The sequence below is a fragment of the Diaphorina citri genome, unplaced genomic scaffold, assembly GCF_000475195.1.
Source record: "Diaphorina citri unplaced genomic scaffold, Diaci psyllid genome assembly version 1.1 scaffold4, whole genome shotgun sequence".
In the NCBI taxonomy this organism is placed as follows: domain Eukaryota; kingdom Metazoa; phylum Arthropoda; class Insecta; order Hemiptera; family Psyllidae; genus Diaphorina; species Diaphorina citri.
Window position 1 is genome coordinate 101,687 of NW_007377443.1, and position 20,643 is coordinate 122,329.

General features: G+C 36.7%; 4 protein-coding genes and 2 long non-coding RNA genes across 6 annotated transcripts in view; 3 read left to right on the forward strand and 3 right to left on the reverse strand.

Annotated features, from left to right (window-relative positions):
* Positions 1-13,533, forward strand: part of LOC103520971 (DNA polymerase epsilon subunit 2) — a 29,379-nt gene extending 15,846 nt beyond the window's left edge. The window contains exon 9 of the mRNA XM_026829373.1: positions 13,360-13,533. Within this exon, the coding sequence (XP_026685174.1) occupies positions 13,360-13,449 (90 nt within the window). The 3' untranslated portion in view covers positions 13,450-13,533. The remainder of the gene's footprint in view (positions 1-13,359) is intronic.
* Positions 5,710-6,312, reverse strand: LOC108254086. Its single transcript, XR_001809871.2, has 2 exons — positions 6,048-6,312; positions 5,710-5,958 (listed from the first exon to the last, which is right to left on the reverse strand). It is a non-coding gene; the product is annotated as an uncharacterized LOC108254086 (long non-coding RNA).
* On the reverse strand, positions 6,425-12,486 carry LOC113470604 (ras-related protein Rab-1A; the record flags this gene model as incomplete). The annotated part of the gene is made up of 4 exons (XM_026829183.1): positions 6,425-6,800; positions 7,211-7,420; positions 8,314-8,541; positions 12,460-12,486. Coding segments are annotated over 3 exons (462 nt in total), but the record flags the coding sequence as incomplete, so codon positions are not given.
* On the forward strand, positions 9,188-11,169 carry LOC103519179 (protein FRA10AC1 homolog). Its single transcript, XM_008484295.3, has 4 exons — positions 9,188-9,485; positions 9,714-9,879; positions 10,057-10,216; positions 10,755-11,169. The coding sequence occupies exons 1-4, from the start codon at positions 9,370-9,372 to the stop codon at positions 11,072-11,074; spliced, it is 762 nt and encodes a 253-aa protein (XP_008482517.1). The 5' UTR covers positions 9,188-9,369; the 3' UTR covers positions 11,075-11,169.
* Positions 13,534-13,629: 96 nt separating the features above from the next.
* On the reverse strand, positions 13,630-14,526 carry LOC113471732. The gene is made up of 3 exons (XR_003394330.1): positions 14,470-14,526; positions 13,917-13,964; positions 13,630-13,675 (listed from the first exon to the last, which is right to left on the reverse strand). It is a non-coding gene; the product is annotated as an uncharacterized LOC113471732 (long non-coding RNA).
* Positions 14,527-19,090: 4,564 nt separating this feature from the next.
* Positions 19,091-20,592, forward strand: LOC103519088. The gene is made up of 3 exons (XM_008484204.2): positions 19,091-19,321; positions 19,667-19,817; positions 20,070-20,592. The coding sequence occupies exons 1-3, from the start codon at positions 19,219-19,221 to the stop codon at positions 20,500-20,502; spliced, it is 687 nt and encodes a 228-aa protein (XP_008482426.1). The 5' UTR covers positions 19,091-19,218; the 3' UTR covers positions 20,503-20,592.
* The last annotated feature ends 51 nt before the right edge of the window (positions 20,593-20,643 follow it).

Sequence of the window (20,643 nt, forward strand, 5' to 3'; positions counted from 1 at the left end):
AAATTTCCTAACAATGGCTAAATTTTCTAACAATGGCTATACAATCTATACATCAATTTTCAGTTTTGTGTTTATTGGTTTACTGTCTAAACAAGTCCCATTTACCTACAATAAGAAAATCGCCGATTTCACTTACAATGGCTAAATTTTCTAACAATGGCTATACATCAATTTTCAGTTTTGTGTTTATTGGTTTACTGTCTAAACAAGTCCCATTTACCTACAATAAGAAAATCGCCGATTTCACTTCAATCAGACAGTTGATCTAATTAGACTTTGGTGCTCTAGAATCTCACAGTGTCCATTTAAAACATCTACCTGCTACCTACATTACTCTACATAACACAAAAGACGATCCTAAAAAAAAAAATGTTTACTATTAGACTAAAAGAAGAAATCCATAAAAATTCACAAAAATCAGTTCTTCTTTCTGAAAAGCTGGCAGAAAGTTTGTGTTGGGCGATGTTGTTTGTGAAACTACAATGTGCCAAGTATGTATAGGTAGGCAGGCACCTTACATTCTTCTACTGTCGTAAAGTCTTTATCATAAAATTTCGCTTCCTCTGGTGATTGCTTGGTACATTACTTAGTTAAGTGGACAGCTGTTCAGCCTACAGAGTTCAGTTCCTCGATTGAAAAACCGCGATTCACATACCGCTTGAAATTTACTTCCTTATATTGGTTTTTACAATACTTCGAATATCGTGGGGTTTTGTTTTATTGTTCCATTGCGATTCCATTTAAATTTTATCGTGTTACTAAGTTATACTATAATAGGTACGTCCGCACCCGTACTCTATCGAAGAAGTATTTCGTACTACAAGTTCTTAACTGGGTGCTATAATCCCTTTACTGGGGTACTACAATTTTCTAACTGCAGTGTAGATACTACAATTTGTCAACTGGGGTACTACAATATTTCCTAACTGAGTATTAGAGATTCTCTACCATTGCACATGTGACATGTTTGGCAACAATGCCTAATTTTTCGCTGTCACATTGATCTGGACACACTATAGGCTGGCGGATCGTCCTTTGGAAGCGATTTCTAGCCTATGTACACCTGTCTTTACAGCGGAGGTCCCGGGTTCGATTTCAGCTCTGTACTTATAATATAATTTAGGGTACACTCAGCCTCGTAAGGATTCTGAGGAGCTACTTGGAAAGAGTTTTGTGTGACTGGTGGCTGGATTAGCAATGAAAGAATAAACATTGATAAGTAGTAAATAAGGAAGAATTACCAATGAAGTAGGTATAGTTACCTACTTAGTAATGCTGTGATACCTAGCCCGCCGAGTAGTGATTAATAACAATTATCTATTATGATTAATATCTGGATATTAGTTACTATGTATGATTAATAGGATGGAGTAAATGATATTAGAACAAAGGGAAAATGACTCATTCTTAAAGAAAATTCAGATAAAAATCCCATAATTTTATTACATGGTAGGTATTTGGGGACCTATAGAACCACATACCTAAATTATTTATTAATTCTATGGACTAGGTACTTAGGTATATTGCGTATAGATAACTCCTGATCATTGTTGTTGTTCATTGTTCCATTCAAGAATATTATCATTTATGTATGACGTCTCTATACATCACATAGTCATAATATGTTTTGATCATATGCCAGCAATATTACATCACGAATGACCGAAACTTACCTTTCTGAATACGTCGATTGGGTAGACATTCCTCCATTTGTATCACTAGTATGCCCATCAAATCAACAAAAGCTCTCCTAAACTGACTTTAATCTTATCACAAAATTATCATCTTTTTTATTTAGAAAAGATCTTATAAGTCTTAATGTTTGTATTGTAATCTCACTTCATGTAGGTAAGGTATCTATTGTAGGTATAGTCCAACTTCCAAACAAATACACGAGACCTTGTTTAGCCTCCCCGGATAAAGGGGTTTTTCAGTCTTAAAATCCTATTCAGGCACAGGATAAATAAGGTGCATGCTTTTATATCACAGAAACAAATGAATAAATGTAAAAATGGCACGTGCTAAAATTAGTGTAAACTTTTTATTTAAAAATCCATGTGCTAATAAAAAGAAAAATTGGCAGATAAAAAGAAAACACTTTTGCGGAAAAAAATCAGTCGGATAAGAATTAAGAGACCGTGACGATTTGTTGCGTTTCAGTGTTCACGTACGCGTCCCCATGTCTGTTTGGCACTGAAAACTAAAGTAGCTGTACGAGCAAATTCCTCTGTAGTAAAAATAACACACGGTGCGGTGGGATTTATCAACAAGATCTCAAAAACACTAGAAATTGTAGTACTCTCCGTTAGTAAATTGTAGTACCCCAGTTAGAAAATTGTAGTATGTATCCCAGTTAGTAAATTGTAGTAGTTTTAATTTAAACAAGCTTTATATTTATACTCGTATTTGCATATTTGTAAACCCTACCTATGAAAATAAATAAGACCTTGTTTAGACTGCGGGAGTAAAGGGACTTTTCAGTCTCATTCTGGCAGGATAAACAAGGTATATTCTATTCTATTCTTATAGTAGCTACTTAGGAAGTTGTAGTACCCAGGTAGGAGATTGTAGTAATCCAGTTAAGAAGTTGTACTTTGTAGTACACGGAGTACACCACAGTTAGAAAATTGTAATACTCAGTTAGGAAATATTGTAGTACCCCAGTTGACAAATTGTAGTATCTACACTGCAGTTGGAAAATTGTAGTAGGTACCCCAGTAAAGGGATTATAGCACCCAGTTAAGAACTTGTAGTACGAAATACCTACTTCTTCGATAGAGTACGGGTGCGGGCGTACCTATTAGAGTATAACTTAGTAACACGATAAAATTTAAATGGAATCGCAATGGAACAATAAAACAAAGCCCCACGATATTCAAAGTGTTGTAAAAACCAATATAAGGAACTAAATTTCAAGCGGTAATTTAAATCGCGGTTTTTTAATCGAGGAACTGAACTCTGTAGGCTGAACAGCTGTCCACTTAACTAAGTAATGTACCAAGCAGTCACCAGAGGAAGCGAAATTTTATGATAAAGACTTTACGACAGTAGAAGAATGTAAGGTGCCTGCCTACCTATACATACTTGGCACATTGTAGTTTCACAAACAACATCGCCCAACACAAACTTTCTGCCAGCTTTTCAGAAAGAAGAACTGATTTTTGTGAATTTTTATGGATTTCTTCTTTTAGTCTAATAGTAAACTTTTTTTTTTTTTAAATAGGATCGTCTTTTGTGTTATGTAGAGTAATGTAGGTAGTTCCTAAAGGCGATCCCGCTTGCAAAAAAACATTAGACCAAGGAGGTTGGTCACACGATCCCGTGACCAATCGCTTCCGAATTTCTAAAGGCGATCCCGCTTGCAAAAAACATTAGACCAAGGAGGTTGGTCACACGATCCCGTGACCAATCGCTTCCAAATTCCTAAAGGCGATCCCGCTTGCAAAAAAACATTAGACCAAGGAGGTTGGTCACACGATTCCGTTTTGAAATTGGCGGGGTCGTTTTATTTTCATATTTTTAAGAAGTTCGACAGAGGGAATTGTAACTGCTAAGGTCTTATTGTACCGAAATCTAAGAGCGAAGGAAGACAGGATAGGAGAAAGCCAGCAAACATTATCCGTTCAGGATAAAATCCGTTTCGGGCGGGAATCGTACCCACGGCCTAACGCCTACAAGGCAGACGCGCTACCAGCCAAGCTAACTATAGTTCATCCAGATCAATGTGACAGCAATGAGTCATCAACCCAAAATGAAGGAACCAATCAGATTGCAGGAAATCCCCCCACTATGGCACCAATCCTGTCTCCGCTCAACCCGCTAAAAACCTTCCCTGTCTTCTGTGTACCTAATGGAGACCTGGAAACAACTTCGCACTTTTCATTTCGCAAACATATACTCAGGTATTGACGTCAAAATCACTTCACGTCTCCGCAACTGTACGGGGATGTTCTCAACAGGAAATTTTAGATCGGATAAGAGTATACCTGTACCTACGTACCTGAGTACGAATCTTAAACGGTTTGATAAATATGCATGTAATTGCATGATCCACGCATTTCCATATGTACCCAGCACATGTGATTGGTGTTGGTGTCTAACTGTTAAGATGATCCATCACGTATTCTTCTGTGGAAAGTCGCGACTATTTGATGCTTTCAGATTCACGAACAACATGATAAATTATACCTACGTATATTATGACGTAGGTACCTATTCTATCTCTGGAACCTGGGTCCGTGTTATTGAATAACCAATTCAAATATACCCTTCTCCAATTTGGTCTTGATACTCCTAGCGCAGCACTGTTTTCCAAGGGAAAACACCACTTTTTTCAGTGCTTGCGCCGTATTTTCCAAGGGAAAACACCACTTTTTTCAGTGCTTGCGCACTATTTCCCAAGGGAAAACTCCACTTTTTTCAGCGCAAGCGCCCTAAAATCGACTCGAAATGCACTCTCCTCTATTGTATAACTTCCCTAGATCTTTGAACATCTAAGTGGTGTTTTATGGACACTGCGGACAGACGTTGCTATACATATATTTTGAGTACTTGAAATTTAATTTTGAAGAGACCTAGGTAATTTCATTTTGTAAATGAACATTGAGCAATGAAGTCATTTGGGAGCCATCGACCTCCGATGAGTCACAAACCATTTGAGAACTCCTGAGCTGACGAAAGTTATCATCAGGTTTCAGGTACACCTATCAAGAGACGAAAGAGAGTACCTCCTTAGGACCCGGACAATGATATATCTAGTACAATAGTACAGTGTACCTAATAGGTAGGTACTACCTACAGTACACCGAGATTTGGTACATCTAGAGATAGAGGAAACTTATCAAAGTGTGTTATCTTCTATCTGCACGGATACTCATTGTATTAGCTAAGTCCAAAGAAGACATATGTTGTGACGTCACAGTAGTATTGTGATTTATTATGAGTCACTCGGGTACGGAGATAAGTGACAGTGAATATACCTACCTGATGATAATACACTTAATGTACTATGACCGTATAAATTAAGTGTCTATCATTCATTAATCAAATTAATCATTAAGGGTGGTCTCACTACGCCGCGCCGGGAGGTGCGAGATAACTTGAAGTTAAATAAAATCGCACTGGCGTAGGTATATCCCAGCCCCGCAAGAACATTTAGGGGGCCCCAAATGTAGAATATTTACCTGTATTTTTGAGCAGCCAACCTTACGTATAAATGGCAAAGGTAGATGTACACCAAACTTCTATTTAAAAAAAAATAATAAAAAAGTCGTAATACTTATTGTTCTTCTAGAAAAAGAAATCGTGTATAAAACATCCATGCATATAAAATAAAACATCACATTGCAAAATAACCTAAAATAAATATACTTAGGTACAACTAGAATTTCTTCCTTAAGTCTAATCGACTTACCAACCTAAGCTAAGTTAAAAATTGCTACACAAAAAGCAATAGGTAAGTAAATATTAAGAAAAGATAGCCATAGTAACGATTACCTACCTTGAGAGATGTAGGTAGGTATAGGTACCTACATACTATACCTATATTTACCTACATAATATTTTATACACACCTATGTTTTATTAAGTAAGTATATCAATAAGATTACCAGGTTAAGGTCTAATTAGTTCTAATTATTTTTTTTATTTCATTAAAAAATCCATCGCTTTAGAAATTTAAATATACCACTTTGTTGTTTTCTGTATGCATTTTTTTATATCCTAAAATAACCGAGAAAATAAAATGGAAAAATTAGAAAGAAAGTACATGAGAGTTACTTTAGAAACAAGGGATATTTACTTCGGATGTTGGAAGAGAATTCTTCAATTATGGGTTAAAATAAAAGGACAAAAGGTGCTATAAAATGAGAAGGCCAAAGAAAAGAAACTTGTTTTGAACAATAGGAGGAAAAGTACAAGATTGTAAATACATGTCTTTTAGCTCAAAATTTAATTAACCTAACTTACATACTACACAGGGACTTTTCAAAAAGGAGGAAAAGTACAAGATTGTAAATACATGTCTTTTAGCTCAAAATTTAATTAACCTAACTTACATACTACACAGGGACTTTTCAAAAGTGAAGAAATTGGAATTGGAATTATTGGACAAAACTATGTAGATCATAATGACTTTGCAAACAAAAAATATGGAAAGAAAAAAATATTGTTGATGCTGCTGAACTGTTCTTTTAAGTTCAGCAAAAAGTAACAAAATCAATACTAATAAAAAGACAATTAAAACATACAATTCTAGATCTAAAAATGATAATTTTGAAGTGTTTTATTGCCAAACATTATAAGATCAAAAACTAATAAAAAGACAATTAAAACATACAATTCTAGATCTAAAAATGATAATTTTGAAGTGTTTTATTGCCAAACATTATAAGATCAAATAACTTTGATCAGATATTAGACAAAGAAACACTAAACTTAGTTGGGGGAGCGGGAGAGTATTTGTTACAGAAAACAGGAAGTGCTTTAGAAACAAGGGACAAACTAAATAAAATACTATCAGAATCTACCCATCTATCACCCCTACTTCAGACATTGTATCAAATATTCTTGACTTAAACTTGGATCGAAAAAAAACTATGTACATTTTCTTTTTGTTTAGCTACAAACGATGTTTCCTGTGTATTACTCTTGTACACACGTATAAAATACTTGTATATAGATTAAACATATTTGATATAGGGTGTGTTCTTATATAATTGTAAATATAATTAGGGAATATAATATTGTAAAATATTTCAACTTTATCTTCTTCTTTTTATTTGCACGAACAAAATTCACACCTGAAACCAATAGAAACAATAAAAACGTGAGTTGGGTTTTCATTGAATACAAGGGGAAATATAGAGTATCTAATATGTCAAAGAGCAAAGTCCCACCCCTCATGGACTTTGAATTGACTTGACCGGTTGAATGTTTTGAAATTCTGTTCAGGATAAAATCGAACCTGCGGCTTAGCACTAACAAGATAGACGCGACACCCTCCAAGCTAGACTGGCTGAGGCCTCTGTAATCCAGCCGCTAATATTTATTTTAAGACATGACTGTCGGAACCTATACCTAAAATTCACAAAACATCAAAATGTTCACTTCTCCTCTTCTCTGCTTCAAATAAAACTTAGTGTCAGCCTAGATAGCTTGGAAGTGGGTTTGCTAGGTAAGGTCCGCTCCAGGCGGTTTTATGTTTACTCACCTTTCAACAGCAGCCACCAGATCGCGGGGCATCCACCGGTTTGCCTGAGTTCAAGTTGAGTTTCTTGGCATCAGACTCCGAGGAGGGCTTCTCGTCTTTGGTGACTCTCTTCTTGATTTCCGTGGCCATGGTGAGGAATGCTTGCTCCACGTTGGCGCCATTCTTGGCCGAAGTCTCCAGGAAGGGGATTTTCAAGTGATCGGCGTACTCCTGGAGGATTGGATAGAAAATTGTAGAAAGGATAGAAAATTGTAGAATTGTAGAAATGTAGAAAGAAGAAAGTATTCATCATCAGTAAATGGGTTTCTCCAAATTAAATTGATCCCAAGGGCAAGGCAATGCCTAAACTCTTGACAAATGGAGTGTGCCTGAAGGCATGCGATGTGTTCCTCGTATAAGTGCTTTATTTAGACTGTCAGCTTAGAACAAGTTGTTCCATTTATTCCATTATACAAACAGTTTCAGCCCCTTTCTGGCAGGATAAAGAAGCCATATTCTATTCTATTCCATAATAGAATACACCTACCTAGATATCTGAATGATGTTAACACACTTGAAAATAATAAAAATAAAGTCTAGGCATGGAATTTTATCAGGAGATGGATATTGAGACTATTGAGCTACTGAGTCAATGACTTAATGCATGATGAAATTATTGCAACATTTGAAGAAATTTAGATCAGAGATGTGTACTCTAAACCTCTGGTGTGCATGCCTGTGATACCCAGTCGGCCACAGAGATCGCTTCCACTGCTAAACACAATAAATATATAAACTGTAAATGCCAAGGTCTTCTCATCTCATCCAAGAAGTGAGAAATGGAAGCTATAGTTGTCAGGGGAAGTAGCATGAAATGTCCAATACATATTGCTATCTTTGAATCTCCTTTCTCCCTCCCCTCTCTTACCTTAGCAACTTGATAATCCACAGCTTTCTTTGATGTCTGATCATTCTTGTTTCCCACCAGGGACCCAGTCGACCACAGAGGTTCTCATCTCATCCAAAAAGTGAGAAATGGAAGCTATAGTTGTCAGGGGAAGCAGCATGAAATGTCCAATACATATTGCAATCTTTGAATCCCCTTTCTCCCTCCCCTCTCTTACCTTAGCAACTTGATAATCCACAGCTTTCTTTGATGTCTGATCATTCTTGTTTCCCACCAGGAGCTTGTTAACGTTATCACAGGCATAGCGATCAATTTCCTCGAGCCATTGCTTCAGATTGTTGAACGTTTCCTGGTCTGTACAATCGTAGACTACAATGATACCATGGGCACCTCGATAGTAACTCGACGTGATCGTACGGAACCTTTCCTGTCCGGCTGTGTCCCACTGGAAGTTAAAAGGACAAGACTCAGTTCATCCTTTATTCTAAGTTTTTTTGTTTTAAACCTTATTTACAGAGGCAAACTATAACAATTAGAGTCCTTGTCCTCTCTTCTTTTTTATTTTGCAAAGTTTGATAGGGCAACAGCAGTCTCATCATCCCAAAATCAGACAGAGGAAAAACAGAATAGGAGAAAGCCAACCATTCTGAGAACAAAGATTATCTGTTTAGGATAGATTTTACCTTTACCTGGGTGGGAATTGATCTTCTTGGTATCCTCTCATTGGAGTAATATATGGACTCACAGCTTTCTCTAGAATAAACCTGATTGTGTGGACTTTCTAGAGCTGCTGCAGGTGAATTTTAGAGAAACTGGAGAGGTTGAAATATACCAGTGAGGGTGCTTCTAGGTTCCATCAAGGCCCCCGGAGAGCAGACTCTAAATCCCTCAAGACCCCTTTGGTTTGGAGGTCCTGAGCCAAGCCCTCTGGCCTAGATGGCACCTCTTGGTATCCTCTTAATGGGATAATATATGGACTCACAGCTTTTCTCTGGAATAAACCTGATTGTGCAGACTTTATAGAGCTGCTGCAAGTGAATTTTAGAGAAACTGAGGAGGTTGAAATATACTAGTGAGGGTGCTTTGAGGTTCCATCAAGGCCGGGGGATAGTAGTGAGGGTGCTTTGAGGTTCCATCTCTGTGGTTCTTTACACAAATTTTCAGTTGAAATATACAAACCCTTATAAAATCTCTGTGGTTACCGACAAATCCTTCCTTCCAGCTTCTTTCTGCTTACCAAAACCATAATCAGCTATAGATTAAGCACTTGAAAATGAATGATGTTCGAAAGCATCTCCTAAGATTGGCACCTTATGAACTCCACAAAAAACTGATTAACAATTATGTTCTTACTCAAAAAGGAGCAACATCTCTCTTGCAGAGGGATCGGTAAGTGTAGCTCTAAAAATGAACTACAACATAAAAAAGAGCTCTAGTTAAATATAAAAGTACTTTCTGATGTGCTATTGATGGAAAAGTTATTTGAGGGTATTTGCACGACTAATCCTCAGCCAACCAATTGAAAAATCAATGAGTCTGTTTTTTTTTTTTTTTTAGCTCTATCATAATCATAAATAATGTGTTCCCTCCCAACTCGTTTGATCTCTTCTATTTCAGATCTAGAGACAAAACAGACTTAGATGTGATTAGAGAAAATCACAAATTCTTGTGGAATGAATCTTCAGAACCCAGCACATGGGAAGAACAACTGGCCAAGAAATATTATGACAAGTTATTCAAAGAGTACTGCATTTGTGATCTATCTCGGTACAAATACAACCAGGTAATGAAAATAAAATTATCCTGCCTTCTTTTCCCTAAGTTTTGGAATAAAAAACTTCTGTTACATTTTACAGCTCTGTGTGTCAAACTTCTAAAAAAATGAATAAAAAAAAAAAAAAAATCAGATTACAATAATGGTCCCAATAATATAAATTCCTCTACTCCCAAATAATTATAGGTTGCAATGAGATGGCAAACGGAACCAGAACTGTGCAGTGGAAAAGGTCAATTCATTTGTGGAGAGAAAAAATGTACAGAGAAAACCAACTTGAGAACCTGGGAGGTCAACTTTGGTTATGTAGAACAGGGAGAGAAGAAAAATGCCCTGGTCAAATTGAGTAAGTTTTGGTTTTTCATATTGAAAAAAAGGCAAACTTGGAGATAGTCCTAATAAAACTTAATGGACAGTTTAAGCTTTTAAATAACTTTTCTGGTAATCTGGTTTTACCTTTACCCTCCTGTCACACTTGAAAACTCATAAGTAAATGTGCAAATCAAATCACAGTATAAAAACTGATTATACTACTTTTTTTTTTTATTACCTTTCATGGGTTTCTTATGTTTAGTATAATAGCAGGCAGGTGTAAAATTGTTCAATTATTTTCAGGACTTTGTCGAGTATTTGTTTTTCATATTGATAAAAAGGCAAACTTGGAGATAATCCTAACAAAACTTAATGGACAGTTTAAGCTTTTAAATAACTTTTCTGGTAATCTGGTTATACCTTTACCCTCCTGTCACACTTGAAAACTCATTAAATGTGCAAATCAAATCACAGTATAAAAACTGATTATACTATTATTATTATTACCTTTAATGGGTTTCTTATGTTTAGTATAATAGCAGGCAGGTGTAAGATTGTTCAATTAATTTCAGGACTTTGTCCCAATGACTCAGCCAAACTCAACTACAAGCACAAGAGAAAAGAAATCAAACGACAGCACAAGCACAGGAAAAAGAGACCGGACAAAACCAAAGCAGACAAAGCAAAACAGCCTGATGAAGAACCAAAAGACAAAGAAAAAAGAGATGAAGAAACAGAAGAAGAAGAAGAAGAAGAAGAAGAAGAAGAAGAAGAAGAAGAAGAGAAAAAAGATGAGAAAGAAGAGAGTAATATATGGAGTGGAGGGGTACCTGATGAAGAAAAGTCAAGGGATGATGACTTTGATGAGTATCTAGATCAGTTATTTATGTGATAATCTGATCATGAGTCACTAAACAAGTAAATACTGTAGATCAGTAGCAGTACATACATAGCATACCCATCTATCACATTAGTCTTGTGCACTGGAGGATTCACCTCTTGGCTTGAACTCATAGACACAGTACAATAACTCACGTAAGTGGATCAAGCTCAAGACAAATACAAAATACATACCTTGCTTACCTTACATTCCAAACCTGATGCAGATGTCTTGTACTAACTTATTTCTACTTTAACCTTCATGACACTACTTTAACTTTCATGACACTACAGAACTACAGATCCTTCTTCTTTTACCTGTATGACACTACAGATAGTTACTTCCACTCTTACCTGCAGGGCAATAACACTACAATCAATACATATTTCTACACAAATAAATACTTCTCTCTGGGAACTGCAATAACACTCAATAATAATGACATTGCACAATACACTACACTACACACCTTTCTAATCTTACCTGAATGACACAACACATTACACTACACACTTCTACTCCCATCTACATGACACAACACAGTACACTACATACTTCTACTCCCATCTGCATGACACTACACACTCTTACCTACATGACACTACGCTTCTTACCTGCATGGCACGCGTCATTTTCTGCGCGCTCATCGTGATGGGACTAAGGGACATGCGTTCCGACCTCGGGTTAGTAGGAGAGCCACTCCCCCAGCCGCCATTCAGTCGACTTACAACCAGCCGCGAGCGGGAGGACGGCGTGGGCGTGGCGAAAAACGGCGAACACAGTTCATCGTCGTCGGAAGACTCCGCCCACTGTTCGTAGAGGCGGGACAGGTCAGGCATTGGCCGGTTGGGAGCGCCAAACACGGAGCGGGTCTCCTGCTTGAGCGTGGGAGGGATGAGATCGCCCGTGCTGCGATTGGACCCGCCGGCCGAGGTGAATCCGTCGAGAAGCTAAAAGTTCGGCGAGGGGAGGAGGTTAGTATGGGGTAGTTGGGCAGAGTAAAAGTAAAAATGTTCCAGGTTTGTGTTTTAGTTTTATTCGTGTTCTTTTAAGACTTTAGTTCAGTAATAGATTTTTTCTTCTTTTTTTTTATTATTAATAACGAAGAATGATCTTAAGAACAAGATTAGGTATAAAAGAATCCCAACAACAAACACAATTTAACAGAAAATGGATAGACATGGAACATACATAACAGGGTTTATACGCTTTTCCCGAAATGAAATTCCATGACTTTTCCAGACAATTTTCCAGAAAATTAGGGGGCGGAGGTACTTAAAAAACAGTAAGATTACCCCTCCATTTAAATAAAATATGCAATATGTAGAAAGTCAAGGAATATGAGGGGGAATGCGCCGCAGGCCGTTTTTTGGAAAAACTTGATAATGAATTTGAACATTTGTAATTTTTGACCGGGTGGCAAATTCCATGACTTTTTCTTTAAATGTTCACGATTTTCCATGACTTTTCCAGTTTTTCCAGGTCGCGTATGAACCCTGCATAATTATGAAACATGCAAACGTAGGTATGCTTATGCTATCTAATGCACACAAAACAATTTTTTTTTTCTTCTTCGTTTATAATGGGGGGAAATCTCTTGCTAAATGGGGGGGGGGGAAATAAAACCCAACAAACAGTACAAACACAATATGTTGTAAAAGGAAGGAGTTTTAATTGTGTTAAGCATAAAAGCTTGTCACAAATTTAGTTCTCCACTCAAGTAATACACTAAGCTAAATTTTATGACTTGACTTGGAATCAAACCACCAACCTCCAGATTCAAAGTCCACCGCCTTAATCACTACACCACTGAGGTGTATGTATGTTGTAAAATGTTTCTATCTATGAGTTGTTGAACAAAAGAGTTCTAAGTTTTAAATACACGATCTTTAAATTCTGGGCGCTGGGCGCGATCATATCATTGTGTGGATAAAACGAATCTTGTTTGTTTATTCTTCAGGGATCATTTGTGAAGCAAGATTTCGGGTTCAACATGAGTTGTTGAACAAAAGAGTTCTAAGTTTTAAATACACGATCTTTAAATTCTGGGCGTTGGGCGCGATCATATCATTGTGTGGATAAAACGAATCTTGTTTGTTTATTCTTCAGGGATCATTTGTGAAGCAAGATTTCGGGTTCAAGCCTATGTACTCGTATGTTGTAAAATGTTTCTATCTATGAGTTGTTGAACAAAAGAGTTCTAAGTTTTAAATACACAATCTTTAAATTCTGGGCGCTGGGCGCGATCATAATTATCATTGTGTGGATAAAACGAATCTTGTTTGTTTATTCTTCAGGGATCATTTGTGAAGCAAGATTTCGGGTTCAAAGTGTACATTCCCTCCAGCAAGCAGGTCGAAGATAGTCAGATTCCTGAAGATGAATAACCTAAGAGCCCATAGGTTGAAATCCACACAGCTTGATCCTGAAGTCGAGGTTATAACAACCGCAGATCCTAGCCAGCACAGCAGCAAAAGCACGTGGAATGCACCAGTTTCCAATGGTTCACTGAAGTGAAAGTTCCTTGATTGATATCTGAATGCGTGAGCATCTGAGCCATAACGCGCTTTGTAATTTAATCACTTTTCCATCCAACTCAATTGTTCTGATTTTCTGTAACAAAACAGATACATCAAAAAAATTAGCAACATAGTAAAAAAACTTAATTAAAGAAAGGAAGATTTTCTTATTTGCTAGGTTCTTTTATGTTAATAATCTGAACCAAAAACAAGGCATTTTCAAAGCAAACAACCAATTAAAGTTCTTTGTTTCCTCCCCTTTAACTCTTGAACCTATAGAATTAGAAATAAATAATTAAACATTGTAAATTATAATACTTAAGAACTATACTTACAAAGTCTACTCCAATAGTACTGATATAACTTTCTGTGTAGGTGTCATCCTGGAAGAAAGAAATGAACAAAAATTCAAGTTCTTTGTTTCCTCCCCTTTAACTCTCAAACCTATAGAATTAGAAATGAATAATTAAACATTGTAAATTATAATACTTGAGAACTATACTTACAAAGTCTACTCCAATAGTACTGATATAACTTTCTGTGTAGGTGTCATCCTGGAAGAAAGAAATGAACAAAAATTAATAGAGGTGATGAAAGTTAATAGAGCAAGGAAAAGAAGAAGACAAATTACAACCAAGCATAATAATTAAATAGCCAATGCCTACCTTGGAAGTCCTACTTGGGTTGCAATTTCAATTCCCACCTGTGCCAAACTTTATTCTAATGTACATTAGGTTTGTTCTTAGAATGGCACTGGCTTTTTCCCATCCTGTCCTCCTTCTGTCTTAGGGCCAAGATAACACAGAGATTTTAACATGATTAAACTAGTTTTTTTTTCTTTTTTTTAATCTATTTTTTTTATATATAACCTCTTTACATAAAACTTACTGCAAATCTTAGAAGTAAGCATGACTTTCCAACACCTGAGTCTCCAATTAATAGTAATTTGAACAGATAGTCACTGAAACACAAAGTAAAACAAATTTGATCAAGGTAAGTAATATAGGAATAAATAATCAACCTACAGGATCACCACAAGCTTTATAAGCTATTTTCCAACAATGAAAGTACATCAGTGACCCTAGTTGTGTCTATGGTGTAGTGGACTTTGGAGGATGGTGGTTTGAGGTGATGTCATGTCATGATTTTGACTGAGGTGTATGAAGTGGGGAATGAAATTTGTGAAGGGTATTTAAGTACATACCACTTTGACTTAATAGGCAGGTCTCACTGTTTTTTGCTTCTAGCATTTTTTGTCTCTGAGATAGCCTCTTGAATTAGTCTTTACAAGCATTGTCTGTCTCTCAGACTCACATAAATCAGCAAAGAACAATGACATCTTTGGGCCTTTGAAAATGTTTTTTTTTTTTTTTTTTTTTTTTTTTTTTTTTTTAAAATACCTAAGAGCTAAGAGCCCATAGGTTAAAATTCACACAGCTTGATCCTGAAGTCGAGGTTATAACAACCGCAGATTATCTTTGAATTCAATCCTAGTCAGCACAGCAGCAAAAGCAGGTGGAATGCACCAGTTTCCAATGGTTCACTGAAGTGAAAGTTCCTTGATTGATATCTGAATGCGTGAGCATCTGAGCCATAACGCGCTCCCTAGAAGGTCATTGCATCCAATGCATTTGATCAGGTACCTATTTTGAAAAACTGATTCCGTAAACCTATTAAGTTGAGTAACATCCACTTTTATTAGACCTGCACACGATAAGAAAGTGTCAAACTGAAGTTCAGCCCAGTTAACACCCTCAATAAATTCACTATCCCTTCTTTCTTTTTTAAGTTACTGTGTAATAATATCCTGATGTTTTGTAAGCCAACTTTCAACTTTGAAATCAATAAAGGAAATTTTCAATTTCTGATTAATGATTGATTTACCTTCTGTGGAACCAAAGTGACAAATCAGAGTTCTATTTTATCTACACTATCTACAGAAATATAAACAGAGTTTTTATTTGATTGATTGATTTACCTTCTGTGGAACCAAAGTGACAAATCAGAGTTCTATTTTATCTACAGAAATATAGGTATACAAAGATAATAAATTTTCAACCCGAGGGAAATTTCTACATTCCTTCAGGAACCCAATGATCTGTGATGGAAAGGGTAAACCATATTCAGGTACTGCCTGCAGAGTAGATAATTTTCAACCCGAGGGAAATTTCTACATTCCTTCAGGAACCCAATGATCTGTGATGGAAAGGGTAAACCATATTCATAAACAGAGTAGATAATTTTCAACCCGAGGGAAATTTCTACATTCCTTCAGGAACCCAATGATCTGTGATGGAAAGGGTAAACCATATTCAGGTACTGCCTGTTTTCTACCATGAGGAATGATTCATTTGACTAGGAATAATGAGCAACTAATGGTTTTACGTATGTTGATTTCTCTAGTAATGGTCTGAATGGTCATCCATAGGATGATGAGACATCTCTTGATAACAAAGGTAACAGTCATAGTCGAATATATGCTTCTGAAATGTAGAAAGGAAACATTTAGAATTGGTGAAATGATGTTATAATGCTCGAAATTTCTTTTTTACGTCACCTTTTCCTAATTTTATTTGGTTTGGCGTTAAAGTGTAACCAAAACATGGTCAACCGCATCGATCGACGAGGTGAATCTTATTGTTGAGGTCGTGTACGGTTTCAGTCGACGTCGATCGACTATGTGTGAACACAGCTTTAGATATCATCATGCTCGAATATTATACATAGTAATAATATCTATGAGCTTGAATCAAAAGCTTACTTTTTTTCATGTTGTTTTGTCAAATTTAATGTTGTTGGTTCTAAAATAAATATGAAAGTAGGTAGGTATTTACCGAGAACACCCAAAGACACCTTACCTTGATGGAATCACCAAAGTGTTTGCCTGTAGAGCTGGCAGTTCCCGGGGTTTGTCTGGCCACCACAGCAGGAGTACCGTGTAAATATATGCTTCTGAAATGTAGAAAGGAAACATTTAGAATTAGTGAAATGATGTTATAATGCTCGAAATTTCTTTTTTACGTCACCTTTTCCTAATTTTATTTGGTTTGGCGTTAAAGTGTGACCAAAACATGGTCAACCGCGTCGATCGACGAGGTGAATCTTATTGTTGAGGTCGTGTGCGGTTTCAGTCGACGTCGATCGACTGTGTGTGGACACAGCTTTAGATATCATCATGCTCGAATATTATACATAGTAATAAAATCTATGAGCTTGAATCAAAAGCTTACTTTTTTTCATGTTGTTTTGTCAATTGTTGTTGGTTCTAAAATAAATATGAAAGTAGGTAGGTATTTACCGAGAACACCCGAAGACCCCTTACCTTGATGGAATCACCAAAGTGTTTGCCTGTAGAGCTGGCAGTTCCCGGGGTTTGTCTGGCCACCACAGCAGGAGTACCGTGTCCATTTTCCTTGTTGAATTGCTTCACTAGACGTCGCTTCTTAGAACTCTCTGGTAATGCCTAAGAAAGGAATAAAGGAGTTGCGTCAGGCTGTGTAGAGTTGAATGTCATATTATGACCCCACGAATTTTATGAGCTTTCTCTCAAAATATGCCACAATCTCCAATCGAACAATGGAGTTTCCTTGTAGGTGTGGGTCTGACCCTACGGTCAAACTCTCAAACTTTTTCAGAGACGTAAATATGTTTATCAAATCCACTTGCCTACTACGTTTTAAATTAATTTATGTTGTGTTAATGAACTAAGACCACTCTCTTTCTCTCTCTCTTCTTTTTACTTTCCTTATTAATATTAAGAGTAAATTGACAGACCTGTATGTAAGCATAAAGTTGAGCGAGCGCCGCTTCCGTAGAATTCTCCGAGTTTGATTGAGCTGTTTTCTCCCGGTCCACAAACGTGAACACGGTGTTCACTGCAGAACTGTCCATTATACTGTCATTGACCGGCTGAAAAAGAGGAAGGTTGGGGCCTTTAGTTTCTTGAAAAAGTTAGAATTTTTCGGCCTTTAGTTCCTTGAAAAAGCGTTGTATATCCACATCCACACTGTATGTACAATTCACTAGTCCACTCTGTATATTCTGGTTGCTCAGGCAACGCTACAATAAATGGTTTTCCCTGCCTTCCTCTTCTTCCCTGAGCTTTTCATTATTAATTTTTTTTTAGAGTTTTGACAGAGGGAACTGTAACTGCTATGTGGTCTTATCGTCCCGAAATCGAAGAGAGAAGGAAGACAGGATAGGAGAAAGCCAGCCGTTCCGAGAACGAACATTATAGTCTTATCGTCCCGAAATCGAAGAGAGAAGGAAGACAGGATAGGAGGAAAGCCAGCCGTTCCGAGAACGAACATTATCCCCGCCCCGGGCGGGAATCGAACCCGCGGCCTAGCGCTTACAAGGCAGACGCACTACCAACTAAGCTAACTAGGCTGGCAAAGAGAGAAGGAAGACAGGATAGGAGAAAGCCAGCCGTTCCGAGAACAAACATTATCCCATCAGGATAAAATCCGCCCCGGGAATCGAGCCCAGTGGCCTAGCGCTTACAAGGCAGACGCACTACCAACTAAGCTAGCTAGGCTGGCTGAACCTTAACTTAATTTATGCCGACAACCTAGCGCTACCAACTAAGCTAACTAGGCTGGCCATTATTAATTTTTCCAATGAAATATGTTCGATCCTAAACCTATCCTTCACTATTCATGTGAGTTCTTCTTCGTGCAAACATAAACACAATAAAAAGTTCGATTTTTCATGTAAAGAGCGATTTTTTTACGAAACGTCGGCTCAGGCGAAATTTAAAAAGCGAGGGAAAAATTCTCACATCTTTGACTGGTGACTTGAGCTTTCTTTCCTTCTTGGCCCAATATGCTTTGACATCAGTAGCCAGGGTGTCAGGTACTAGGAAGATTTCAGAGCCATTGTCAATCATGAAGACCACAATTTTGGAGAGGACGGCAGCACTTGTGTGAAGAGCTTCTGGAGACAGCTGAAATGACCGAAGACAAAATATTATAATTATTTATTGACGTCTACCTATGTATTAAATCTTGAAGAATTTAAAGCTAAGAAAATTCCTACACATTATTCAAAGTTGGTCGGCTTATTTATGTAGCTTCGAAAATAACCAGCCTTGTAAGCACTAGGTCGCGGGTTCGATTACCTGGGTCGAACTTTATCCTCAACAGATAAGGTTCGTTTTTGAAGGGCTGGCTTTCTCCCATCCTGTCCTTATCTTCTATAAGACCTCCGTTGTTACTATTAAACATCTTCAAGGTGGAAAAAAAAAAAAAAATCAAGTTCTTTCTTACCTTTCTGGGACACAATAAATGCGGCGTGCGTTTTATTCCATTTTCCTAAAGAAAAACGAACTAGGGAACGGAAAAAAGGAAAATTAAAAATTTTGAGTTCGTTATATTTTTCAAAAATTACAGCGTTGCCGTTCTAGATATGTAAACAAAGGAATTTCTAAAAAGCGGAAAGCGTATTTTTTATGCACTTTTATCCATCTACTGCCAGTAGCGGGAATATTTAAAATTTACATGGCATTTTAGAAGCTTAGGATCCTCTTTGACATTTGAGTTCAATTTCTTTATTTTTGTGAATTTTGTGCGAACTACGATTATCACAAAAAGATTATCCATTTATCTTTGAGACCATACCCACCAGAAGTCTCAAAATATGTCTGACGACTCTTCGTCTGATGAAGACGTTTCAAAATTTCAAGAAGCAGTTGACATCAAACTAACAGAAGCTTTCTCAAAAAATACTCCCTCTGCAAACAGTAAGTATTCAAATTTCTACCATTGCATTGTAAAGGAAATATAACAAGCGGGGCCCGTCCCTCCGGGAATTTTTTGATCTTGGTTAAAGATAATCAGTATTTATGTACCTACCTATTTTATTTAATAAAGGTAAGGTTGATATGGAGCTCTTACAAGGTATTAAAAAAAACTCCAGATAAGTATTGTTTGACAAGAGGCTTTTCAAATAATGGTAAGGTTGATATGGAGCTCTTACAAGGTATTAAAAAAAACTCCAGATAAGTATTGTTTGACAAGAGGCTTTTCAAATAATGGAAAGATCCTTGGGATAAATCAGTATTCTGCTGATACAACTTTTTTTCCAGACCATGATAGTTGGGAAGCAGCAAAAAATGATCTACCATCACTAAGAAGAACCAAAGAGGAGGATAATTTCTCCAGCAACCATTTATCTATTCAAGTCACTCCTGAATTTCAAAAGTTTGTGGCCAAAAAACTAGAAACATCTTTGGACAGGTGAGTTGAGAAAAAAGATAAACAAACAGACAGACTGTCAAACCAACAAATGAAGTTGTGGAGTATTTAATTCAGCTAATTGTGATGGATATCTTTATTTATTTATTTATTTTAATTTATTATGGTGATGAATATCTTAAGAAGGTGGGTAAAGGACCCAGTAAAAGCATTTAATTCAGGCTAGGGGAAAAACTAGTTTTCTTCATATTTGTTAACAAAAAATTATGTACCTCTTCTTTTTTCCCCACATAGGTATTTGAATGAATATTTATCTGAAAACAGTGAAACTGAAAAAGATCATGTAAACTCCAACAAAAAACTGAAGAAAGCCTCCAAGTCTACCAGTGGAATCAAATTGTTCAAATCATCTTCAGATCTCATTGGGGAGTTTAAGGAAGATACTCATGATACTGATGAGAAGATTAGAAAACACAATCAAACCAATAAAATAAACAAGAAAAGAAATGGGCATGATTACAATGAAAAAGAAGAAATGAAGAAATTCAAAGCAGTGGTTGTGGAACCAGATGTGATCTTGAGCAGAAGTGAGACACAAGCTTGGAGCAAACAAGTCAAAGGAGAAGTTATCAAGGTAGAGAGAACTAATGCAAATAATAAGGTTTATAGTATAAAACATGAAGGCTATATACCTCCAGAGAGCTGGAATGGAAGGATAGTAAGATAATGGTAACCTTACTATCTTCTGTGACCTAAGCAACCTTCATGGTCAAATGGATATGAAACTAGGCTTTTGGACCAGAGGTCCTGGGTGCAATTTCCTTAGTTAGAGTTTTTTTATGTTATACACTTTTAGTGTCTATAGACA